This window comes from Dermacentor albipictus, chromosome 9, assembly GCF_038994185.2.
Source record: "Dermacentor albipictus isolate Rhodes 1998 colony chromosome 9, USDA_Dalb.pri_finalv2, whole genome shotgun sequence".
NCBI classification, from domain to species: Eukaryota; Metazoa; Arthropoda; class Arachnida; order Ixodida; family Ixodidae; genus Dermacentor; species Dermacentor albipictus.
Genome location: NC_091829.1, coordinates 124,553,771 through 124,576,815, shown reverse-complemented (window position 1 = coordinate 124,576,815; position 23,045 = coordinate 124,553,771). Strand labels below are relative to the sequence as shown.

At 47.9% G+C, this 23,045-nt stretch overlaps 1 protein-coding gene across 1 annotated transcript in view; it reads right to left on the bottom strand.

The window, feature by feature from the left end:
• The window catches only part of Polr1A (RNA polymerase I subunit RpI1), a 304,676-nt gene that overhangs the window by 113,359 nt on the left and 168,272 nt on the right, over positions 1 to 23,045 (bottom strand). Inside the window, exons 16-17 of the mRNA XM_065452564.2 lie at positions 14,751 to 14,835; positions 13,265 to 13,465 (exon numbers count right to left, since the gene is read on the bottom strand). Of these exons, the coding sequence (XP_065308636.2) occupies positions 13,265 to 13,465; positions 14,751 to 14,835 (286 nt within the window). The remainder of the gene's footprint in view (positions 1 to 13,264; positions 13,466 to 14,750; positions 14,836 to 23,045) is intronic.

Here is a 23,045-nt window from a genome sequence, read left to right as displayed (position 1 = left end):
CAACTACGAGATTGTAGCCTCTTCATCCTGGCGACGACACGTTCAAAAGGAAGGTGTCTGGATTCATGACTGCATATGGTGAGTGTACGGCTTTTCTTCACTAAGATATCACTTGGCTTAACATATTTTTTGGAAAGTACATTGCAGTGATTTTTCTTTAACCGTTGACGTAAGTTTTGAGTTAGTCAAGGTTGTTATAGAGTGAAGAGTTAGCAGCACTAAGGGCAGCCATGAACTTGAAGGAACTAAAGAAGCTGGAATTGTTGAGCTTGGCCATAGAGTTGGGCCTCCAAATTGCCGAATCAAAGAGAAAGCTCCGGAGATAATTGAAGCGATCGAAAGATCCGGGCAGATGACGATGAACTGAAGGAATGCTTAGAGAGCATTGAAGAGAAGGAGGAAGAGCGTAAGTGCCTAGAGGAAAAAGAAGAGTGCGAGCGAGCAGCATGTGAGGCCAAAAAAGAGCGCGAGCGGGCAGCACGTGAAGCCAAAGAAGAGCGCGACCGTGTTGCACACGACGCACTCAAAATGAAGCACCTAGAGATTGAGCTTCTGAAAGCCCAAAATAGTGAAAGACTTAGCACAGAGGCATGTGAAAGCGAGCGCAGAATGACAAACTTGATGGCACCCTACGAAGTAGGAGGGGACATAGGTCTTTTTCTGGCACAGTTTGAGCGCATGTGTGAGAGAGCAAAATTTGCGAGAAACACGTGGCCGCAACGCATGCTAACGTTACTGCCACGTGAGGTAGCTGATATCATCGCTTGCATGGGAAAAGAAGCAGAGGACTTCGATGAAGTTAAAGCAAATCTGCTAAAAAAGAACAAATTATCAGCGGAAGAATTCAGGCGAAAGTTCAGGGAAGTCGAGAAGACCAAAAGTGAGTCATATTCAGATTTTGCATACACCTTGGAGGTAAACCTGAAGGAATAATATAATAATATTTGGGGTTTTACGTGCCAAAACCACTTTCTGATTATGAGGCACGCCGTAGTGGAGGACTCCGGAAATTTTGACCAACTGGGGTTCTTTAACGTGCACCTAAATCTAAGCACACGGGTGTTTTCGCATTTCGCCCCCATCGAAATGCGGCCGCCGTGGCCGGGATTCGATCCCGCGACCTCGTGCTCAGCAGCCCAACACAAAAAAAAAAACCTGAAGGAATGGCTCAGAGAAGAGGGTGCACTTGGCAATGCCGAAAAGACAATGCAGTGCATTGCTTTAGAACAGTTCTACCGCCGGCTGCGAGTAAACATCCAAGTATTGGGTTCAGGATAGGCCAGGCGTAGACACTATCACGAGAGCAGCCAATCTCGCTGAGGAATACGTAACTCGATGTGCGGACAAAGGCAATGAAGCTCCTAAGAAGGAGATGAGTAAATACAGACCTGACAAGCCAAAGCAAAGGTCAAAGTTGAGTCGGTATAAAACAATGGAAAGGTCAGATACGGTAAAAACTAGTGACGAGGAAAGCGAGGGAGAAAAGGAACCACCCGTACGGAGTGCAGAAAGGCAGAAGAAAAAAAAAACTTTCGGGGCAAAGAAACCAGTAGTTTGCTACAACTGCCAGCAAACGGGGCACATCTCCGTGGGGTGCTGAAATCTCAAACTAGTATTGATGTCACTAAGTAGTAACGTAGAAAATCTGAACTTGCTAGAACCATACATTCGAGACCTCGTGGTAAACGGCAAACAGTGTAGAGTGCTTCGCGACTCGGCAGCCACAATAGACATGGTGCATCCGTCGTACGTAGAGGAAGGCCAGTTCATGGGAGAATGTGCTTGGATAAGGCAAGCCGTGGAGACCTCCAGTGTTTGTCTCCCTGTGGCCAAGATTCGTATCAAAGGCCCTTTTGGAGTACTGGACACTGAAGCTGCCGTCTCGGCACATCTCCCGCCTCAGTATCCATTTCTAACAAATCTGAGGATTTGCTGCGACACAGGGGGATCGGGTTTAGTGAAGGGATAGTGCAAGGCTTAACTCATTCCACAGCAAGGGAGCTCGCGGCCAAAGCAGTGTATGAGTGTCCGGTGGTGGAGGAAACAGGTTTGACAGAGGATTCGTCAACCAGTACCGAACAGGACAGCCCTACAGGGGATGATGCGGAAAGTACACCAGCTAATGAAAAGGTCAGGAAAGCAGCGGAGCCTGAAATATCTCGCGAGGCAGAATGCAGACAAAAGTTGTTGAACGTAAGCCCTGCCACAATGATCGCTGAGCAGGAAATGCGTAAGGCACAAAGCAATGCTGAGCACTACTATGACAGGACAGCTCGCACGCAACGCTTTGAAGTTGGGGAAAAGGTAATGATCCTGAAACCCTGGTTGAATAACCAACCTCAGGAGATGCCTGTCGACTTTCCAGAGTTAACAGCAGTGACGGAGGCAAAAGACATTCACGAGACCATTGACAAGTTAGTAGAACAGGCGGAGTTGAATCCCAATCAAAGGGCCGAACTTAGGGATCTCGTGTTTGAATTTAAAGATGTATTTTCAGACACACCCGGCAGGACCACTGCGATCATTCACGATATCGAGCTAACCTCATCGGACCCAGTTTGTTCGAAAGCTTATCGCATTTCGTCTCTTCAACGTGAAGTCATGACCGCTGAAATAAACAAGATGTTAGAGCTAGGTGTAATCGAGCCAGGAGAGAGTGATTATAGCTCGCCTCTTATCTTGGTTGAGGTCCCAGGAAAGGAGTTGCGACCATGTATCGACTACCGCAGGCTCAATTTAATCACGAAGGACCAGACTTATCCAATACCGCATATTGAGGAAAGGCTTGAGAAAGTGAGCAGTGCTAATTTCATCTCTACACTCGATTTAGTCAGAGGGTATTGGCAGGTTCCATTGACCGAGAGGGCAAGCAGGCTTGCAGCATTTATTTCCCCTATGGGAACCTTTTGTCTGAAAGTCCTGAGCTTTGGATTGAAGAATGTGCCATATTGCTTCTCTAACCTCATGGACCAGGTGCTACGAGGAATGGAGGACTTTGCACTTCCCTATCTCAATGACATAGCAATCTTTTCTTCATCCTGGGCGGACCATATGCAACACCTGCAAACCGTGCTGTCATCTACAAGAGGCCAACTTAACTGTTAAGACTCCCAAATGCCAATTAGGGCGCGCGGAGGTAGCTTATCTAGGTCATGTAATAGGGCAAGGTCATCATCAGCCTTTCGAGGTTAAACTGACTGCAATAGACAACTTCCTGCACCAAGCGGGACATCAGATCATTCCTTGGCTTGGCGGGTTATTACCAAAGATATATCCTGCGGTATTCCGAGATTGCGAGTTCTTTGACGGATGCTCTCAGAAAAACAGAACCACAAACGGTAAGGTGGGATGATGCAAAAGAAAAGGCTTTTAGTATGCTGAAGAAAGCATTAAAGAGTCAGCCAGTGTTGAACGCCCCCGACTACTCTAAGCCATTCATTCTTCAGTGTGATGCCAGTGACAGAGGTATGGGGGTGGTGCTCTGTCAAAAAAGGGACAACGAGAATGAACACCCTGTACTGTACACCAGTAGAAAGCTTTCAGTTCGTGAGGAAGCATACAGTGCATCAGAAAAAGAATGCGCCTGCGTAGCATGGGCGGTGCAGAAGCTAGCTTGCTATTGCTGGTTCAAGGTTCACCATAGAGACTGACCACTGTCACCTCACATGGCTGCAGTCCATGTCTAAGAAAAACAGGCGTCTTTTGCGCTGGAGCTTGGCTCTTCAACAGTACACCTTCGATATTCGCTACAAGAAGGGTAAGCTTAATGGCAATGTCGATGGTTTGAGTTGTTGCCCCTAGAGTAACGAAAGCCTCACGCACATCCGGGTTTCCGTGGCATTTTTACGTTCGTTCATACATTTGTCCGAATTCATACGTTTCTCCAAGGTGAAGCCGATTGTTAGCTGATTTCAATAACCACATTTTAACGCTTTCAACAAATGGCTGTTTTTAGTGTTCAGGGGGGGAGGACGCGCGTAGGGAAAGGGAAAGGTGTAGCGGGTTTTCCTTTTTTTCTTTTTTCTTTTTTTTAAAGCCGGGTGTGTCTTGGGGGAGGGTGGCCTTGTGCTCGCTGCTTTGTGGTTGTGGGTCCGGCTCTGTTCTGGGGTGATTGCTTGCCCACGCAGGAGACGAAAAGTTGCGAAACCTGCTTGCAAGTTCAATTTCACCGGACCGGACCAGGAAGAAAAGTCACAAGAGCGCCACGAGGACTCAGGACCATTCCCAGGAATCTACCTGCTATGAACTAAGGGTTCGTCACCTCTAAGGGGAATTCTGCTACCGAAACGCCGATCCCTCGTACAGCGGCTGCTGGCCCCTACACATCGGGATCTTGTTCCCCCGCCGGAGATGCTGTTAGGCTTGGCCTCTGGCACCACATGTTGAAAGGAATTTCAACCGACCATCTCTCACCCTGCATCGTCGAAATGAGGCGTGACTTCGCCTGCTATTGTTGGCGTCCCACACCTCGTGCACAAAGAACTTTTTCTCACCCGACCTTCGTCTACCAGGCCTCTTCGAAAATAAGCGTGACTTCCTCATTCGGCATGGCCATTTCGAGTGTCTGCCTGTCTGCCGGAAGCCACCCCGCAGTGTACAGGCCTCTTTTGTGTGTGTGTGTGTGTGTGTGTGTGTGTGTGTGTGTGTGTGTGTGTGTGTGTGTGTGTGTGTGTGTGTGTGTGTGTGTGTGTGTGTGTGTGTGTGTGTGTGTGTGTGTGTGTGTGTGTGTGTGCAAGTTTAGAGAGGCCCTTTCCTCGAATTGGACCTAGAGGAGAACTTCCATGAACCCACAACGCGCAGAAGAGACGGACAGGCATCTACAATTCCAGGAAGCGTGACGACCTCCTCCTTTCAGCAGGCTTGGTACAACCAGAGGAGGAGGGCCCTCTTTCTGTGCCGGTCACGTGACGTTGACAGAAGCAAGATCCTGCCCACGATTGTAGAGAGCCTATTTAAGGGGCTCCGAAATGTACTTTTGATCACTTCATGCTCTTCTCATTTTCTTTCGTCTACCTTTGAATAAACCGTGCACGTTTCACACTAGAAATCGTCTCGCCCTTCCTTGGTTGCCATGGTCTACCGGATGCCTGCAGCCCGCCGACAACGCCACGCTACCCAATAAGTAACGTCGCTCAAGCTTCAATAGGCAGGCTTCACTACAACTTGGGAGCAGTAGGATACGCTACCCTGGAGTATGCAACACTGCGCAGCATCACATACATTATGCCCGTTTCAACAATTTAGAACGATCATCTATCTCTTTCCACCATGAGAACGATAGCCGCTCAAGAATTCCCGTCCAAGTGGCCCAAATCAGCGAGAACACTGCAACACGCACTGCCGTCACACTATGCCATTATCAAAAAATCACGGTTTGGTGGCACTTCGTTTATGCATTGCCAATTGCTGATAATGGTTCGTGCTGACGTTTTATTTATCAAGCATAACATTTCTTTCACGCAAAGCACTTCACTTTCACGTGCAGAATAGAGTAATGTCAGGCAGGTAGTAAAATATGTCACAAGCTCCAGCATAAAAAACAGCAACTGCACTTGCAGCTTTGAAATGACAGGTGATCGGAACCAGGCTGTTCTATAGATGGTATGGGAACTCCGCCATCATCATCATCAGAGGCACCGGCATCATCGGAACTCCGGCATCGGAGTCAGCAGTGGAAGAAGTGGAGGACGAAGTGACTCGGGAGCACGAGCGGTGGTTGGGCGCTCTTGGGCATGGGTGGCCAGGACTAATGCCTGCTATCGTGGACTGAGGGACCACATCGTTCCCACATTGGCACCTGTAACATGGGGCCCTGGCTACGTTCCGGGACGGACCATGATCGTGGGGAAGGCAGGCGGCGCCGATTCCACAGCCAGTACTGATGCCTGCCTGTCCTGGTGCATGACCATCTCCGCAGTGCGAGCTGCAGCTCTGGTGTTCACTGAAAAGCGTTTCTGTTGGCTCCTCCTCTGTCATCGTCATCAGGTCTGGAATGGGACTTGGGGGCGCCTTCGTCTGCAGCGAGCTGTTGCAGCACTTGGCGCTGTCATTAGAGAAGGAAGCTACCAGCGTGGGTGACATCAGCGTGATGGCGTTGGCATCACCTCCGTGAGTGGCTGCGTCCCTTGGCGATGTATTGTGAGGATTTCCACACAGTAGGCTCTAGAGGACTCGGTGAGTGGTGCCGGGGGTTCCAGTGAAATCGTGGGCGCTCGAGGCCAGTTTTCAACTGTAGTGGAAGAAGCACTCTTCAAGCAATAATCATGATAGCCGGCAATCTTCCCCTCCTGTTACCTGCGCACCTGTAGTGGCTGGCGCTGGTGGTCTCTGTGCAGTGGCATGAAAGTAAGCCTGCGGCTGCACCTGCAGGCTGCCTGCTGTGCCATCATCATCATCATCAGCCTGGTTACGCCCACTGCAGGGCAAAGGCCTCTCCCATACTTCTCCAACTACCCCAGTCATGTACTAATTGTGGTCATGTTGTCCCTGCAAACTTCTTAATCTCATGCACCCACCTAACTTTCTGCCGCCCTTTGCTACGCTTCCCTTCCCTTGGAATCCATTCCGTGACTCTTAATGACCATCAGTTATCTTCCCTCCTCATTACGTGTCCTGCCCATGCCCTCTGTGTACCTCTGTTGTTACCTGCTGTGTACACTCCCCTGAGCGAGGTCAGGGAAGAAGACCGGACCAGGTGCGCCTCCGGGAACCTTCTGGTTCCTGCAGAGCTTTTTGTAACACCAATGGTGGCATGCCGAAGACGGCATCGGCACGCTGACTCTTCAACTTCTTATAATGCCACAAATAACATCTTTAAATATTCTTTTTTCCCACGCACCATTACGAATTGTAACAATTGGAACAGTTTACCTCAGTGCTACTAACCAGTATTTATTCCATCGACCATCTGAATTATTGACATCATTGCTCTCTTATGAATTGATTAGCCAAGTTGATTTTTGCTTTATTGTCCTTTTACTTCGCTTAAATGTATTGATGATTCATTTCTACGTATGCTCTTGACTGTTTGTTTTGGGAATTTCTTCATTACATGATCAAGTGTTCTTTCCCTGCTATGTACTCGTAGCTGATGGACTCTTATTGGTATTCTGTGCACAGTTAATTTAAGTCAGCTAATGTTATTATTTTTTATTATCATTTGTATGCCACTTCTGCTTGGGCCACACCAAGGCCTGCAGTATTGTATAAATAAATAAATTAGACCTCGGCAACTTGGACCTTCTCCTTGGAGAGAAGGCCCCGGATTGTAGATGATCTAATGCCGCATGCTCGGATAGATCACTATCCATCCAAACAGTCTCCTCTCCGAGGAGGCTCCTCAGATGGATAGCGATGCATCTGAGCAGCCTCCTGTCTATATGCCAGAGGAAGCCCGCATCCTTTGTCCCTCATGCCGCATTCCGGAGATCTCCCGACGCGCTCATCACGCCGGATCTCTCTACCGGACCTGGCTCACTGCAGCTGCTCTTTGCAATCCTGGCCTGCAGCCACCGATTCCCGGCACAGTGGAGATCACTATTGCTTTACTCCGGTCCCTGTGCCCCCACTTTCTTCGCGACAAGGTCCTAGGTGCGCACCAGGAGACATCCCCCAAGCACCCTTGGAGGCCCTCATCTTCCTTGACATGGATCCGTGATCCCCAGGGGAGAGGGCAGTATGGAGACATCAGCCGCTCTGTGCCACCATCATCATCATCGGAGCGGGGCTTATGTGCCCGGGCCACACACGGTGAGCCTGGCATGGGGAGTGGCGATCAGGAAGCTGGGTTTTGTCTGAGTTGTTCTGCGCTCCAGACAGCAAAGGTTGTCCTTTGCAGGTCTCCTGCACTATGCGTCGTGTCTGGGAGCCTCAGGTGGCCACTGGCTGTGAAGCCACGGCTCTGAGCCCACAATGGATATTTCTAACGGAAGTTTGCAGCTAGGTGCAGGAACACACTGGGAATAAAAATGACACTGAAAATCTTTTGTTCTGACCAAGGCGCTGCCGAATTGTGACTGCTGATGCCAGCTTCAGTGCAGTTAATTTTTTAGCATTTTTAAAGGAAAGTCCATATATTGACACAATAATGTGGGACATCCACACCGCGGGAAAGGCACGCAAAGGTCAGGGCTATGAAAGACGAAGCGCGTTAGCTGCACGCTCTTCTGGTCCACCATTAAAGAGACGGTGTCTTTTTTGCCAGCCTCTGTCTTTAACCTACGTTAAATTTTTCTGGTGGAGGTCCTCAGTACATGCTACTGCTTTCAAATTGAATCCCATCCACGAGCCCAGTACAAAGTATGGTCCAGCTGACTCCTGTTCACGTACGGACAAGCTGTCGGACTTCAAGGACTACCACCTGAGTATGAGCCTCTATCCAACCACGTTGGAAAAATGAGTACCTCAGTACCTTCACCAACCGAGGCCATCCTTAACCAGTTGCAAATCCCCAAATCCTTCCATGGGCATGCTTTCGAGGATGCTGACGACTGGCTCTGTCACTTTGAGTGTGTTGCCAAATTCAACGGCTGGACTCCAGAGCACAGGCTATGCAATACCCACTTTGCTCTCGAAGAATATGCGTGGTCGTGGTTTGTGAACCACAAGGCAGCCTTATCGTCATGGGGTGAATTCCGACGACAGCTAATTAGCACATATGCAATCCTTGATCGCAAGGAGTGAGCTGAATCTGCTATTCAGGTGAGGATACAGCAGCCAAACGAAAGGGTCACAATGTTTGTGAAAGATGTGCGCCGAAGTTTCTGACACACAGATCCGTCCATGCTTGAAGAAAACTTTAACTTGATGCGCAGTGTCAAGCAAGAGCTATTCGGTGGCCTGATAAGCAACCCGCCAAAGACCACTGCAGAGTTTCTCGCGGAAGCCACATCAATGGAAAAGACCCTGCAGCACCGAAGCCTAGCGGGAGCATACTGATGCCTAGCGGGAGCTCATCAGGCTTGTTGTTTGGGAGGAGCTCCAAAAGTTTTAAGTGACTCTGGCATCGGTACCACGCCTTTCTCTGGCTGAGGTCGTCCATGAGGAAATCAGGCAGGCTGTCCAAATCCCAAAACGAAGGGAGACACCACAGCACGAAATACAGCAGCTACCGTCTCGCGTGTCGTATGTGGAAGCCACTAAAGGTTTGTTGTCCCTGATTTTCCACAGTGTGAGCATCGTCCCATTCAACAAGCGACTGGCGACTTCAGGCATTTCAGCACACCATTTATGCCTGAAACACGCCCACCCTGCAAGTGCAACGTCTGGCACACTGCGAACCAGAGGCCCTTGTGTTTTCACTGCGGTGCAGCCTAAATCAGCTCTAAAGGGCATGTCCTTACTGCCGAGCGGGGCTCCGTGGCCTTCAGTTTAATGCGCATTGTTCTCGCAATGGCGAATGCCCCACGGAGATCTAAGATTACCTCACGGGGACCAGGCGCTCGTTTTCTCCACGTCACCATCACCTGCCCGAAACAGGCCTTCCAGCCTCCTCCTCATGTCAAGCACAACCAGGCGTAGCTCACCAGCCCTGCCACCAGGAAAAACTGAGTCCTGACCACCACTACATGACAAGTTCAGATGCAGACAAAGCAGTGTAGTACAATGTCGGTATCTTGCGACATACCAGTAACCACAGATGACCACAAAGTCATCACCTTAATCGACACGGTTGTGGGCACGTCTGTTATAAGCCAGAATATCACACATACACTGAAGAAAGTTTCGGCACAATGGGTTTGAACTCACATTTGTACTGCAGGAGGGCACCTCATAACTTCAGTGGACCAGTGCATGGCACGTGTCAAAATTTGAAGCTTCACGTACTTCAGTGACTTCGTCATTCTTCCTGAATGTTCAAAAGGCCTTATACACTGCATGGATTTCCTTCAGGCGAACATTTCTATCATCAACTTGCAAAAGTGTAGTGTCAGCTTGGTTACTATACAAAGCATACCAAAGTGTAATGAAAACGACTGTGACATTGCCCTTCGCATAGCTGACGATCACATCCCATTGCCACCCAAGAGCAGTCTGCTGACCGTTGTCCAATGCGACATGGAGGACAACGCCTAAGGCATTGCTGAGGCAAACGTTCCCCTGCTTCTTGAATGCAATATTTGTATTGCCAAAGGGCTTCTTCAGGTGCAAAACAAATGTTCAGTTGTTCTGCTAACAAACTTTAGCAATGAGTATCGGCATGTACTGCGAGGAACAACAATCACCTCTTTTCACGAAATCATCAATGTCACCGACATTGGCCCATTGGAACTCGCATCGTCTCAGCAATCTGTTACCCAGCCTAGAAGAATGTATTCAATTGACACTGATCTGCCAGATTATCAGAAAAACCATCTACTGAGCCATGAATTAATTTTCCGACTGTTTCTCAACGTGTCCAAAGTATGGCACACGTCTATCACAAAGCACCGCATTATTACAGATGAGCCAGCACGTCCTGCTTCCCAGCATCCTTACAAGGTGTCTCCAATGAAAATACCTAGAAGCCATCAAACAGCAGGTCAAAGAGATGCTCCAAGACGTGATCCAGCTGTCCACAAGCCCATGGGCCTCCCCTGTAGTGTTAGTAAGAAAGAAGGACAACACACTACGCTTCTGTGTAGATTTCAGAAAGTTGAACCTAGTCATCAAGCGCAATGTTTATCCATCGCCATGCATCAACAATGAATTGGATCGTCTACAACATGCCAAGTTTTTTTTCTTCATTAGATCTTAAGTCCAGGTATTGGCAAATTGAAGTTGGTGAGCAGGATCGTGAAAACAGCATTTGTGACACCTCGCGGGCTTTACTAGTTCAAAGTTCTCCCCTTCAGTCTCTGTTCCACGCCTGTCACTTTTCGGCAGATGATGGATGCCGTCCTTGCTGAACTCAAGTGGTAGACCTGCCTTGTATATTTGGATGACGTCAACGTGTTCTCAAGCACGTTTGACGAACATCTTGCATAACTCAAGAGCATCCTCGTTGAGATCTGTACTGCTGACCTCACCATCAAGCCTAAAAAGTGCTACTTCGGGTTCCACGAGCTCAATTTATTGACGATTTCTGGTCGCCAACATCAAAAAAGAAGGAAAAGAGGAGGGAAGAAGGTCCACTAAAATTGCACCGAGAGCTATCTCACTGATTGTTATGGTTACGGCAGTTGTTGGGAATTGTCTGTCGTTCAGCCAATCCAGAAGACTGCAAATAATTGTGGGAAGTCGTGCATTTCCAAATCCACAACTTATTTTTCTCATCGGCTTCAAGTGCTGATAGTGCATATCTTTGCATGCTTTTCAAGTTATCCACATGTGCTCCACGAGATGAAATGGCAATCTCATAGCATATTTCCGATTTGTCGCATACATGCTACTCACAATCCAATAACACCACAGCTAGTTATAGTGTGGTATCTTTTGTACGGTCATACAAAGGCTGTAGTGCTCCTGGTTATTGCCAGATGAGTTCTTGATGTAGTCATATGTGTGCCAGCTACCACACATGTGGTTCAAGCACAACCTAGATTTTTTTTCAAAACTCACAGAACGATCTTTTTAAGGCAATCATCATCATCATCATCAGAGTATTTTATGTCCACTGCAGGACGAAGGCCTCTCCCTGCAATCTGCAATCACCCCAATCCTGCACCAACTGACTCCAACTTGCGCCTGCGAATTTCCTAATTCCATCACCCCACCCATTTTTCTGCCGTCCACAACTGCACTTCCCTTTTCTTGGCATCTACTCTGTAGCTCTAATGGTCCACCAATTATCCATCCTACGCATTACATGGCCTGCCCAGCTCCATTTTTTTCTCTTGATGTCAATTAGAATAACGGCTATCCTCATTTGCTCTCTGATCCACACCACTCTCTTCCTGTCTCTTAACATTACACCTAACATTATTAATTCCATCGCTCTTTGCACAGTCCTTAACTTGTTTTCGAGCTTCTTTGTAAGTCTCCAAGTTTCTGTCCCCATATGTTGACACCGGTAGAATACATTGATTGTACACCTTTCTTTTGATGATAATGGTAAGCTCCCAATCAGGATCTGGCAATGCCTGTCGTATGCACTGCAACCCATTTTTATTCTTCTGTAAATTCCCTTCTCGTGATCAGGGTCCCCCGTGAGTAACTGACCTAAATAAACGTACCCCTCCACAGACTCTAAAGGCTGGCTGGCGATCTAGAACTCTTGTTCCTTTGCCAGGCTATTGAACTAACTTTGTCTTCTGCATATTAATCTCCGACCCCACACTTACACATTCTCTGTTAACTCTCTTCTTGCCAAAGGGAGAATAGGTGTTTTTTGTAGGTTACGCCTTTTTTTTTTTTTTTTTTGAAGGGACTGCTGCACTCAATATTTTGTGTAATGCTTAAAGGGCCCCTCCAGGTCTGGCCATTTTGAGCTGACAAGCGCAGCGCATACAATGCGCGCTAACAATCGTGTGTGCTAGGTGTTACATCGCTATGCGCCGCGGAAAGGCCTGAAATTTCAATCCGAACACTGTTTCCCTCTTCACTCGCGGCGAATCCGCCGGGAGAGGGACGGTGTCGTAGTCGAGCTCCTGCACCTACGTAATCGTGTCCGCAGTGTGATGTCGCTCGTAGTGACTCGCGACTTCCAGAATTATTCAAGACAACATCTGTGTGATCTGTTGCTTAAATTGACTAATTGAAGTTTAGAGAAATAATAAAACACACAAACGGAATGTCAGCATGTTTTCTGTTTTACTTCGCATCGAAACAAGAGAGATGTACTTCCGCTTCGTCTGCTTGTTACCACGGTCGTGCGGTCACATGTGCAGGTACCGAAACTATACTATTTTCTACCATGTCCCAGCGCTTGATCACGCTCTGCGAGCTGCTTGTTCTGCCTCAGTATTCATGTAGCACTGAATTATAGTGCTGGTCCTGTGTCCTTGTGAACAACGCGCAAGATCGTGTGCTGCGCGAACGAGACAACAGCTCGTGCGCGACGCAGTCAGCGGAAATGCGTAGCGCAGGGAAGAAAAAAGCGAGAAGGAAAAAAAAATGAAGGCGGTGCCTGTGACGTATGCGGTATGTGACCTTCAAGGTCCGGTATGGGAGAACGCAGGAAAGGAATTTCGCTTGCGTAGGCTAGACGGGGCGAGTGGAGAGAGCATCTTGCTTGGAAGTGGAGCCCGCCTGCTGAAATCATGGGTTTGCAGCACTGAAATATTTCTATCTTAGCTATTAATGAGCCGATTTAGGTAAACACAGCAATGACAGCCAAGTGGCTCACCTCACGTCCAGCCATGCAGTGGAAGAAATACTCCTGCGGCCGGATGCCCGTCAGAAAGCGGCCGTCCACAAAGCCACCCGCCCGTGGTGATGTGTCATAATGCAGAAAGGATGGCAATGTACGACCACTGAGCATAAGTGGCACACGGTGCCCTTCCAGTTCAATCTGGCCCAGCAAGCACGAGATCTGCATGCAGTTCACCTGCAAGGACACAAGCACGCACAACATATGCTCAGCTCTTTCATACAATCAATCTTTTGAAAGCAAACTGCAATGAAATTTCACCTTGGCTAAATTCGTTATATATGAGCAGCATATACTATCACAGCAGTTTTTGCAAAGCTGCGCGGCTAAAAATTCTCATTTTCTTACTAACAGCACCTAACCCTAACATGCCTGCGGACATGCGTAAATATCCGTTCCAGTCAGATGTAGGGAGGCACTCAACGTGTATTTGCTCACATTCACCGATTACTTAGGTTGGTAACACCCGCCTTCAGGAACTTTTTTAACTAGGAAGTGTAGGTGGCAATGCCTTCAGATGAAAGCAACACTCTCTTTGCCTTCCTTCATACATGAAGGGATTCCTGCACGATTTTTGATGTAATGCAACCACAGATTGGCAACGTTTCATTCACATGCATTTTATGGACGAAATTCTCCAGGCGAAAATGTCTGACTTTGGAGCAGGAAGTTTCGCTGAAAAATAAATGGGAAAAGGCAGCTGGCAGAAAACTGACATCACGAAGGAATTCGGCTTAATGCCGTCTGCTTTATCAACTGTATTTAAAAATAAGGAAGCTGTGCTGGATGGCTTTGAAAAGAGCTTAATTAAGGCACAGTTAATTAAGCTAGAGTTAATTAAGGCACTTGAATCCACGACCTTTGGTGGGACCAACATTCTGTGGCACCAAAATTGATGGTGCCCCCATTGATGGTTGAACCCATGACCATTGGTGGGAGTCAAGCCACAACGTTTGGTGTTAATTAAGTTGAAGGCAATTAAGGCCCTGTTAATAAATGTAGAGTTACTTAAGGCACTGGAACCCACGACCTTTGGTGGGAGAAAACAAGTAATAGGAAGTAACAACGCATTCAAATGAGAATGTCAAGTAATTTAAGGAATGTACTGTGAGCACACAGGCTTTCACCTTCATCCTCTTCAGCGTATCTAAAGCAACTTAACTTTTCAACATGCTCCCAAGGCTCAATACATTCCTCCCCACTAGCCACTGTGGCTATGTATTGAACCTGCGACTTCATACGAATCGGCAAAATGCCACATCCACTGAGAGTTATTTTTTTTTTTTTTTTTCTGGGAGTGCTGAGAGATTGCAAGCAGACGCAGCACGCTTATGTGGGAGGGCACTCTGGTGCCTTTGTGTTGGCAATGGACCATAGGTTTTGAGATGGCCCATAAACATCTTGAAATGGTGCTCAATTCAAATGGAGATGTTTGAACAAACCCGTATGAGGAGAGACTTACCATTCCACCCTTGGCTCCAGACTGCACCATAAGCTGTAGGTTGTTGCTGGGAAACTTTTTCAGCAGGCCATCTGGAATGCAGGCCCTGAGGAAAGGAAAAAAAAGAAAAAAGAGAGAGAGAGAGAGTAGCTTGCAATGTCCCATCAATAAATGTAGCTCACTTAAGTGGAACTGCCAGAAAAACAAAACAAGGCTGCAGACACTGGTTGGCCCACCCATAGGCACAATGATAATGTTCTTTGCTAATATGGAAGCCTACATCGTCTGGGTTCAATGAAAAAGAGGCAATTCTATTCCGCCCGTCTGTCCGTCCGTTTGATTGTTCGTTTATTTATTTATTTATTTATTTATTTATTTATTTATTTGCCAATCTTAACCCTCTGCCATTATTCAAAACTCTTTCCCAGTTGATCATGCAATGTCAAGAAGCTACAGAAATTGTCAAAGTACATGAGTGCCATTGACCACAATTACTAATTGCACAGCATTAGGGACAAAACTAAACAAAGTGCAGCTCGGAAAGGCAACCAGCTGTTTCCACATCTTGTGTGTGCTCATTGAAATAGACTGAATGTGAATTTGATACATATGTTGAGACAGAATTTAAAATAGGAGTACTTGCATTTGTTTTGCATTGCACTCAAACTTCTTTTTTTTTTTTGCATTGAAACGCTGTAAAACAATGTGGTCTGAAACTGCATACAACTGCTCTTTTATTGAACGTTCCTTACCAAAGTGAGGTTCCTACACAGCCCCCCATAGCGCAGAAACAAACAAAACAAACTTCTAAGATCACAGGAGAGCTCCAGAAAAATTGGCTCTTTCACGCAAGCTCGCTGAAGGAAGCCAATGGGCCTCGTGGATTTCTATGACCTTTCGTATTCATGGCCAGGGAAAGCGAGTGTGTGAGTGCGGTATAACTAAAGTGATCTTTCTACAAGTACATCAGGTGAAAAGGAAGCATTGAGCTTTACGCACACATGCGGAAGACACTGACTGCAAGAGCAGTGTATGGGTGTGATGTGTGAAGTGTGCAAAACAATGCCATGGTGGATGAAGAGAAGGAAGCGGACAACAGATTGCTTGCACAGAGGCGAATTCAGTGCTGCATGGAAGACGGCAATCTCGAGGAGCATCAAGCATGCGAACGCACGATGCAATAAGATAATACAAAAAGGAAAATTACCCAATTGGGAAAGTGCACGGAGTTTCCAAGGCACCAATCAGGAAAAGATAAATCGGCTAGAGTGGCAGAAAAACGAAGCACGCTGGCGGAAGACAGGGAGAGTTCGAGGAAGTGACACAAGGATGAAGATTGGCCACAGGACCAGGAGCTGAAGATAGGCCGTCAGGTTCCGGACCCGAGCCTCCAGGGCTTCACCCCACTGGGGCCTCCTGCCATCCTGTTCCCTAGGCACTGCTACTCTTCCCAAGCACGGCCGGTAAACTACTCCACCCAAGGCCGGTGAACTTCTGCGCCTGCAGGCACAGGGCAAGCAGTTGGGCTACGGGCCCGAGTTTGCACCCAGCTGCCTGGCCGAGACGCCACCTACATCTGCCCATGCCACCAAGCCGCCTACGTCCCCTCTCCAAGCCGGAGCTGCACTCTGGTCATTGTCTATCACCAACTACATCGACATTGTCGCATTGTGGTGAGACCAACACCACTTCTTTTGCCGCCTTTTCTCCGTCCTTCCATGTCAAACTGTTGCGTGCACACTCGCACTCATAATATGCCTCTAACTCAAGAGCTGTGGCTACTGTTATTGTTCTTAATGTGTTTTGTTTCTGGTTATGAGTTTTTCATTGAGTGGTTATCTTATGTTTTTCTGTTTTCGTTTGTTGTATTAAAGTATTGTGTGCATTTTGGAAGAAACAGCCTTGTCCTCATTTGAGTTCTCAGAGGCTCTGCCTCAGGGAACCACCTGCAACAATTACAGGAAAGAACCTGCATCACAATGGGTTATGCTGTGGCCATGATGTTAACCTATATGCACCCATGCGTTAAGCAGGACCAACTGCAACCAGATCTTAGATTGCAGAAAAAGCTTAGTTTCAGATAGTGCAAATATACAGCAACTTTTAGAAAATGTTATGTTTGAAATACAAGTGGATGCTTTATAAAACGCTAACAGAAATCCAGTTGACACTCATTAGAAGCAACAGCAAGTTTTTTATATCTGAAGTCCATTCTACCCAAGATTTGGGCCCTTTTACATTCTAAAATGGCAGAATTTCAATATAAGAATTCATTCTGAACAATCTATAAGAGCGTTTTTTAACGTTAGGAGTATTTACAGATTACAGTAAGGCATTCGACAGTATGACGCATGCTCTATTGTTGCAAAAATTAACTTAGTATTACGGTATACGGGGCATAGCTCTAGACTTAAGCACATCGTACTTGAAACACAGAAAGTAGCTAGTACAAATTGACACTGTATCACACGTCTTTGCCATTTGACGGGCCCCTCACCAGGTCTGGCCATTTTGAGTTGACAAGCGCCGTGCATACAATGCACGCTAACAATTATGTCTGCTAGGTGTTACTTCACTACACACCATGGAAAGAGCTGCAATTTCAAACTGAACGCTGTTTGCCCTTCTCCTCGCTGGCACTGCGCTCCAAGCTGCAGGGATGACGTATACACACGCCTACATACATGTGTCTTTGCTATGATGTCGCTCTTAGTGACTCGTGACTTTGAGAATTATTCAAGGCAACATCTCATAAAAATTTTCTAATGTAGTTACGGAGTCCCCCACTTTCTAGTTATGAGGCACGCCGTAGTGAGGGACTCCAAAAATTTCGACCATCTGGGGTCCCTTAACGTGCACCTAAATCTAAGTGTACGGGCATTTTCGCATTTCGCCCCCATCGAAATTCGGCTGCCGTGGGCGCGATTTGATCCCACGAACTCGTGCTTAGCAGCCCAACATCTCATAAAAAGCCAACAAACAAAGACACGGAGGAAATTACTTGTACTTACTAATTGAGATAAAGAAATTACAAATTAATGCAATTGAAAGTGGATGAAAAAACTTCTTGCTGCAGGTGAGGATCGATCCCACGTGTTTCGCATTACGCGTGCGATACTCTACCAATTGAGCTACCGCAGCGCTGTTTCCCAATCCATTGTCCAGGGTATTTATGAGTTGCTACGAGAACTGACCCTGGGAGTGTTAGTCAGCGCCAACACTCACAAACCTTGGCGGCGGGCGTGGAACATTCTTTCTGGCACAGGCGTCATCTAGCGTAATGCGCAAGACGTGGGATCAGACCCCACCTATGGCAAGTTGTTTTTTCATCCACTCTCAATTCCATTAATTTATAATTTCTTTATTTCAATTACTAAGTACAAATAATCTCCCTTATGTTGTCCTTGGTGTGTTTGTTTGTTGGCTTCTTACGATATGATAAATAAAAATCGAGCCCTTCAGTTAACCCTCTTTCTTCTCGTTCAAGGCAACATCTGTTATCTGTGTAATCTGTTGCATCAATAGACAAATTAAGGTTTAGAGAAATAATAAAACCAACAAACCAAATGTCTGCGAGCCATTGTTTTACTCCACACTGCAGCAAGAGAGATGTACTTCCATTTCGTCTGCATGTTCCCATGTCATGCAGTCGCATGCACAGACACTGCAACTATGCCATTTTCTACAGTGTTCCAGCATGCGATTATGCTCTGTGATCCACTTGTGTCCCCTCAGTATTCGTGTAGCGCTGACTTATTCTGCTAGTCATGTGTCCTTGTGCACAACGTGCAAAATCGAGACAAACACAGCAGCTAGTGCGCGACACTGTCAACAGAAGCCCACCAAGCAGCTAAAAAGCAAGAGGGAAAAAAAAAATGTAGGCGGGGCTCATGACATATACCATATTTACTCGCATAATGGTCGCCCTTTTTCGTCAAAAAAATTGATGCAAATTCAGGGGTGCGATCATTATGCAGGTTAAATTTCCCACGAAAAAAAAAAACATTTTTTTTTTTTTTCTCATCGTGCATTTGCTGCAAGATGACAGGCAGGCGGCTGCCGCTGTCAGTACGAGACACCAAAACAAAAATGGCGGCCGGCGGAGCAAGCCGAACGCGCCAAACATGATTATTTTTGTTCTCGTGAGTACGTTATGCACATTGAAACAGTTTCTTCCATATCAGTAATGAATAATATCGTAAATATCAGCAAGTTTGCGACAATAACGTAGTCATTTCTGCTTTGAGGGGACAGAAACAGAGATGGGCGCGCTTAGCTGCAGTCAGTGACATCTAAACACATGGCGAGCATGCTGCGGAAACTGCGGCATTTGTTTTTCACTGCTATTCTAATACGGCACGTATCCGCTAAAGGTGGGCAAATATCTTAGCTGCGTTACAGGCATCGGCGTATGAATAAGGTACACTTCTAACATATCGGTGTAACGTGGCCACTATTGTTGCTACTTGCGATTTGTTTTGTGCCCACGAGAGCAGACGAGAAGAATCAAAAGGCGCCCTTTATGTTGTTGTTGTTGACCAAAACCGTTATGAAACCTACATATAGTAAAGCCGAGGCAAGTTTGGCTGTAGCTTCCTTTTTTTTTTTTTCACGGAAGTGTGGAAAGTGATGAAAGGAATGAAATGGGGGCATCTGCTTAAGAATGTTGCGTGCGTGCAGACCGCTTGATATGTCTTCAAGAGTCGTTTGCGTAGCATTCAACAGATGGTAAGCGCGATCATCATTAGCTAGACTTGGCACATGACATATCGCTGTGACAGGTTCCGGGTGCGATCATTACATGAGAAGGAAAAAAATCGTATTTTGACAACAAAATTCAGGGGTGCGAACATTACGCGAGTGCGATCATCATGCGAGTAAATACGGTATCTCATGTAATCCTCAAGGTGCGGTATGGGAGAACGCAGGGAAGGAATTTCGCTTGCGAAAGCTAGACGGGGGACAAGTAGAGACAGCGTAGCTCTTGGCAGTGGCACTTGCCTCATGAAATCATGGGTTTGTGGCACTGAAATAGTTCTATCTTGGCTATTAATGAACCAATTTGAAAAATTCTTGCGGTTGAACGCTCCTTAAAGGGCACATAACTTCCAGCATACAACCGAAATTTACTATGGGGCCTGGTGAGGGGCCTTTTAAGGTAGATGTTCTGCAAGGAAGCATCTTGTGTCTCGTAACGTAAACGACTAAGTTAAGCAGGGACGCAAGAATTGAAAACTGGAAATATAAAAAAAATATCAATTATTGGGAACTACTTCTTTTTGCATCCATAATGCGAGGCCAGAGGCGTTTAGAAATTGTTCTATATTGCTACGGGGTATATTCCCACTGACGAAGAGCTGAGCAGGAAGAAGACGAAGACGACGATTGGAAGCGAGCGCGGGCTGTTGCCTCTAGGCCAAGTGCGGCGTATTACGTTGTAAATATACTTGTATATAGCTTTTCATTTGCATCTTCTTACGTAACATATCTGGTGGAGGTGGACGTTCCCTGTACCTCGTCACGGAGCTTCGCAGTGGACGGTACGTCGAGCCTAGCTTCATGGCTCCCGGCGATGACAATTCGACTCAGCCGCCTCCGACCCCTCCTGCCACTTCGACGACCTACATCTCTCTCCCTGCTCCTCGTGATCCTGGCGTATTCTCGGGCAAAGATGGGGACGACGTCGACGACTGGATCAGCCTGTACGAACACGTCAGCCGCAATAACCGGTGGGACCCTACTATCATGCTCGCCAACGTAGTCTTTTACCTCGGTGGCACACCTCGAGTTTGGTTTCGGACGCACGAAGAGGAGCTCACCAGTTGGGATTCGTTCAAGCAAAAGCTCAGAGACTTGTTCGGCAACCCCTACGGTCACAAACTTGCCGCGCAGAAGGTGCTTTCCGGCCGTGTGCAGACGTCAACAGAGCCCTATGTCACGTACATTCAGGACGTCCTGGCTCTGTGCCGCAAAGTTGATGCACACATGCCTGAGTCAGACAAGGTATCCCACATCCTCAAAGGCATTGCCGACGACGCCTTCAACTTGCTCGTATTCAACAACGTCGCGACGGTGGATGCTGTTATCAAAGAGTGCCGCCGCCTGGAACTCGCTAAAAGCAGACGTATCGATCAGCAGTTTGCCCGTCTGCCCAACACCCCAGTGACTTCTTCCTGTGCCGACGCTCCTCGTCCCAACAACACCGGCGATATTACCAAGATCGTTCGGCGTGAGATTGAGGCCGCCTATCCGGCTGCCTTCGACTCCAGCCCCACCAACGCACCGGCAGTCACGGTTTCCCTGATCCAGGCAGTTGTCCGCCAGGAGTTCGAAAACATGGGCCTTCACACCATCTGCTCAGCCCATCACCCTGATACCCATCCGGCTTCTTCGATTCCGCCCCATCCCGCATCGTCTTACCCACCACGTTTCCGCAACCCAGCTGAATGGCGCACTGCTGTCGACAAGCCCATTTGTTTTCACTGCCGTTGCATCGGGCACATTTCTCGGCACTGTCGAAGTCTGCCTATTATACTGCCTATTCTCGCCCCTCGGGTGGCCCTTCTCGTCCTTATGCCGCACGCTCCGATAATGCCGCCACCGATTCTCCTGCAACGAACCGCCCCTATTCTCGTTCGCCTTCGCCCCAACGACGACAATCTCGCTCTCCCCAGCCCCGTCGCTCCTATTCGCCGACTCCCTTCGGACGCCGCTCCCAGCCGGAAAACTAGACGATGCAGCGCCTCGAGGTGACGCTGCATTGCCCCCTACGCCGCCAAATCCTCTACTGACTTTGCCCACTCATCTGAACCTTCTTGACGTGCAAGTCGACGGTGTTTCTGTGTCTGCGCTCATAGACACTGGGGCGCATTTGTCGGTAATGAGCGCGGGCTTTCGTACCCGCCTGAAAAAAATAATCACGCCCGCCACGACGCTTGTTGTCCGTGTCGCCGATGGCGGAACAGCCCCCGTAATTGGTATGTGTGCCGCCCGCGTCTCCTTCGCCGATCGCTCAACAGTCGTGCTATTCACAGTCATCGCCCACTGTCCCCACGACATCATCCTCGGCTTAGCCTTCCTCTCCGCACATTCTGCTCTCATTGATTGTTCCGCCAGTACTCTCCGCCTTGACCTGCCTGTTCTGGATCCCGCTGAACCACACCCCAGTCGCCTCAGTTCCGTCGACTTTGTTCGCTTGCCACCTACGGCACTGACTTACGTTGACCTAGTGTCATCCCCACCAGTGCCCGACGGTCACTATATCGCGGCTCCTATACAAGACGTCCTCCTTCCACACGGGATCACGGTACCTCATACCGTTTTATCTATTACGGCTAATTGCGTCTGCCTGCCAGTGGTCAATTTTGGCTTGACGACACAAGTGCTGCCACGTGGGATGTCTCTGGCCCAACTTTGCTGATTCGAAGATCACTCAATAGCATCTATTGAGGTAGACAGCAATTCAGCCGATCCTCCTCTACCATCTCAGTCGACAACTTGCACCATCGCCGACTTACAGAAAATGACTGCGCCCGACATGCCGTCCGAGCACGCTCGTGAGCTCTACCGCGTTCTGCTTTCCTACAACGATATTTTTGACTTTAACGATCGTCCTTTGGCCCAAACTACAACTGTTAAACATCGCATTAATACCGGCGATGCCCCTCCTATTCATCGCCGCCCGTATCGAGTGTCACCGGTTGAGCGTCAAGTTATTCACGCTGACGTTCGCAAAATGCTTGCCAATAACATCATAGAACCGTCATGTAGTCCATGGGCGTCACCGGTTGTACTGGTAAAAAAGAAGGATGGTTCATGGCGCTTTTGCGTGGATTATCGGCACCTTAACAGGGTTACCAAAAAGGACGTGTATCCCCTACCACGGATCGATGACGCCCTTGACTGCCTCCATGGTGCTCGCTACTTCTCTTCTATTGACCTCCGCTCTGGCTACTGGCAGATTGCTGTGGACAATCTCGACCACGAGAAGACTGCTTTTGTAACTCCGGACGGTCTTTATCAATTCAAAGTAATGCCGTTTGGTCTATGTAACGCTCCTGCCACTTTTGAACGCATGATGGACTCCCTTCTTCACGGTTTCAAATGGTCCACATGCCTGTGCTACTTGGACGACGTCATAGTATTCTCCCCAACGTTCGCTACGCACCTCGAGCGCCTCTCGGCAGTCCTGGACGTTTTTCGTCGCGCCGGTCTGCAGCTGAACGCATCGAAGTGCCAATTCGGCCGTTGCCAGATTACCGTCCTTGGGCATCTCGTTGACGCGAACGGAGTGCAACCGGACCCAGGCAAGATCCA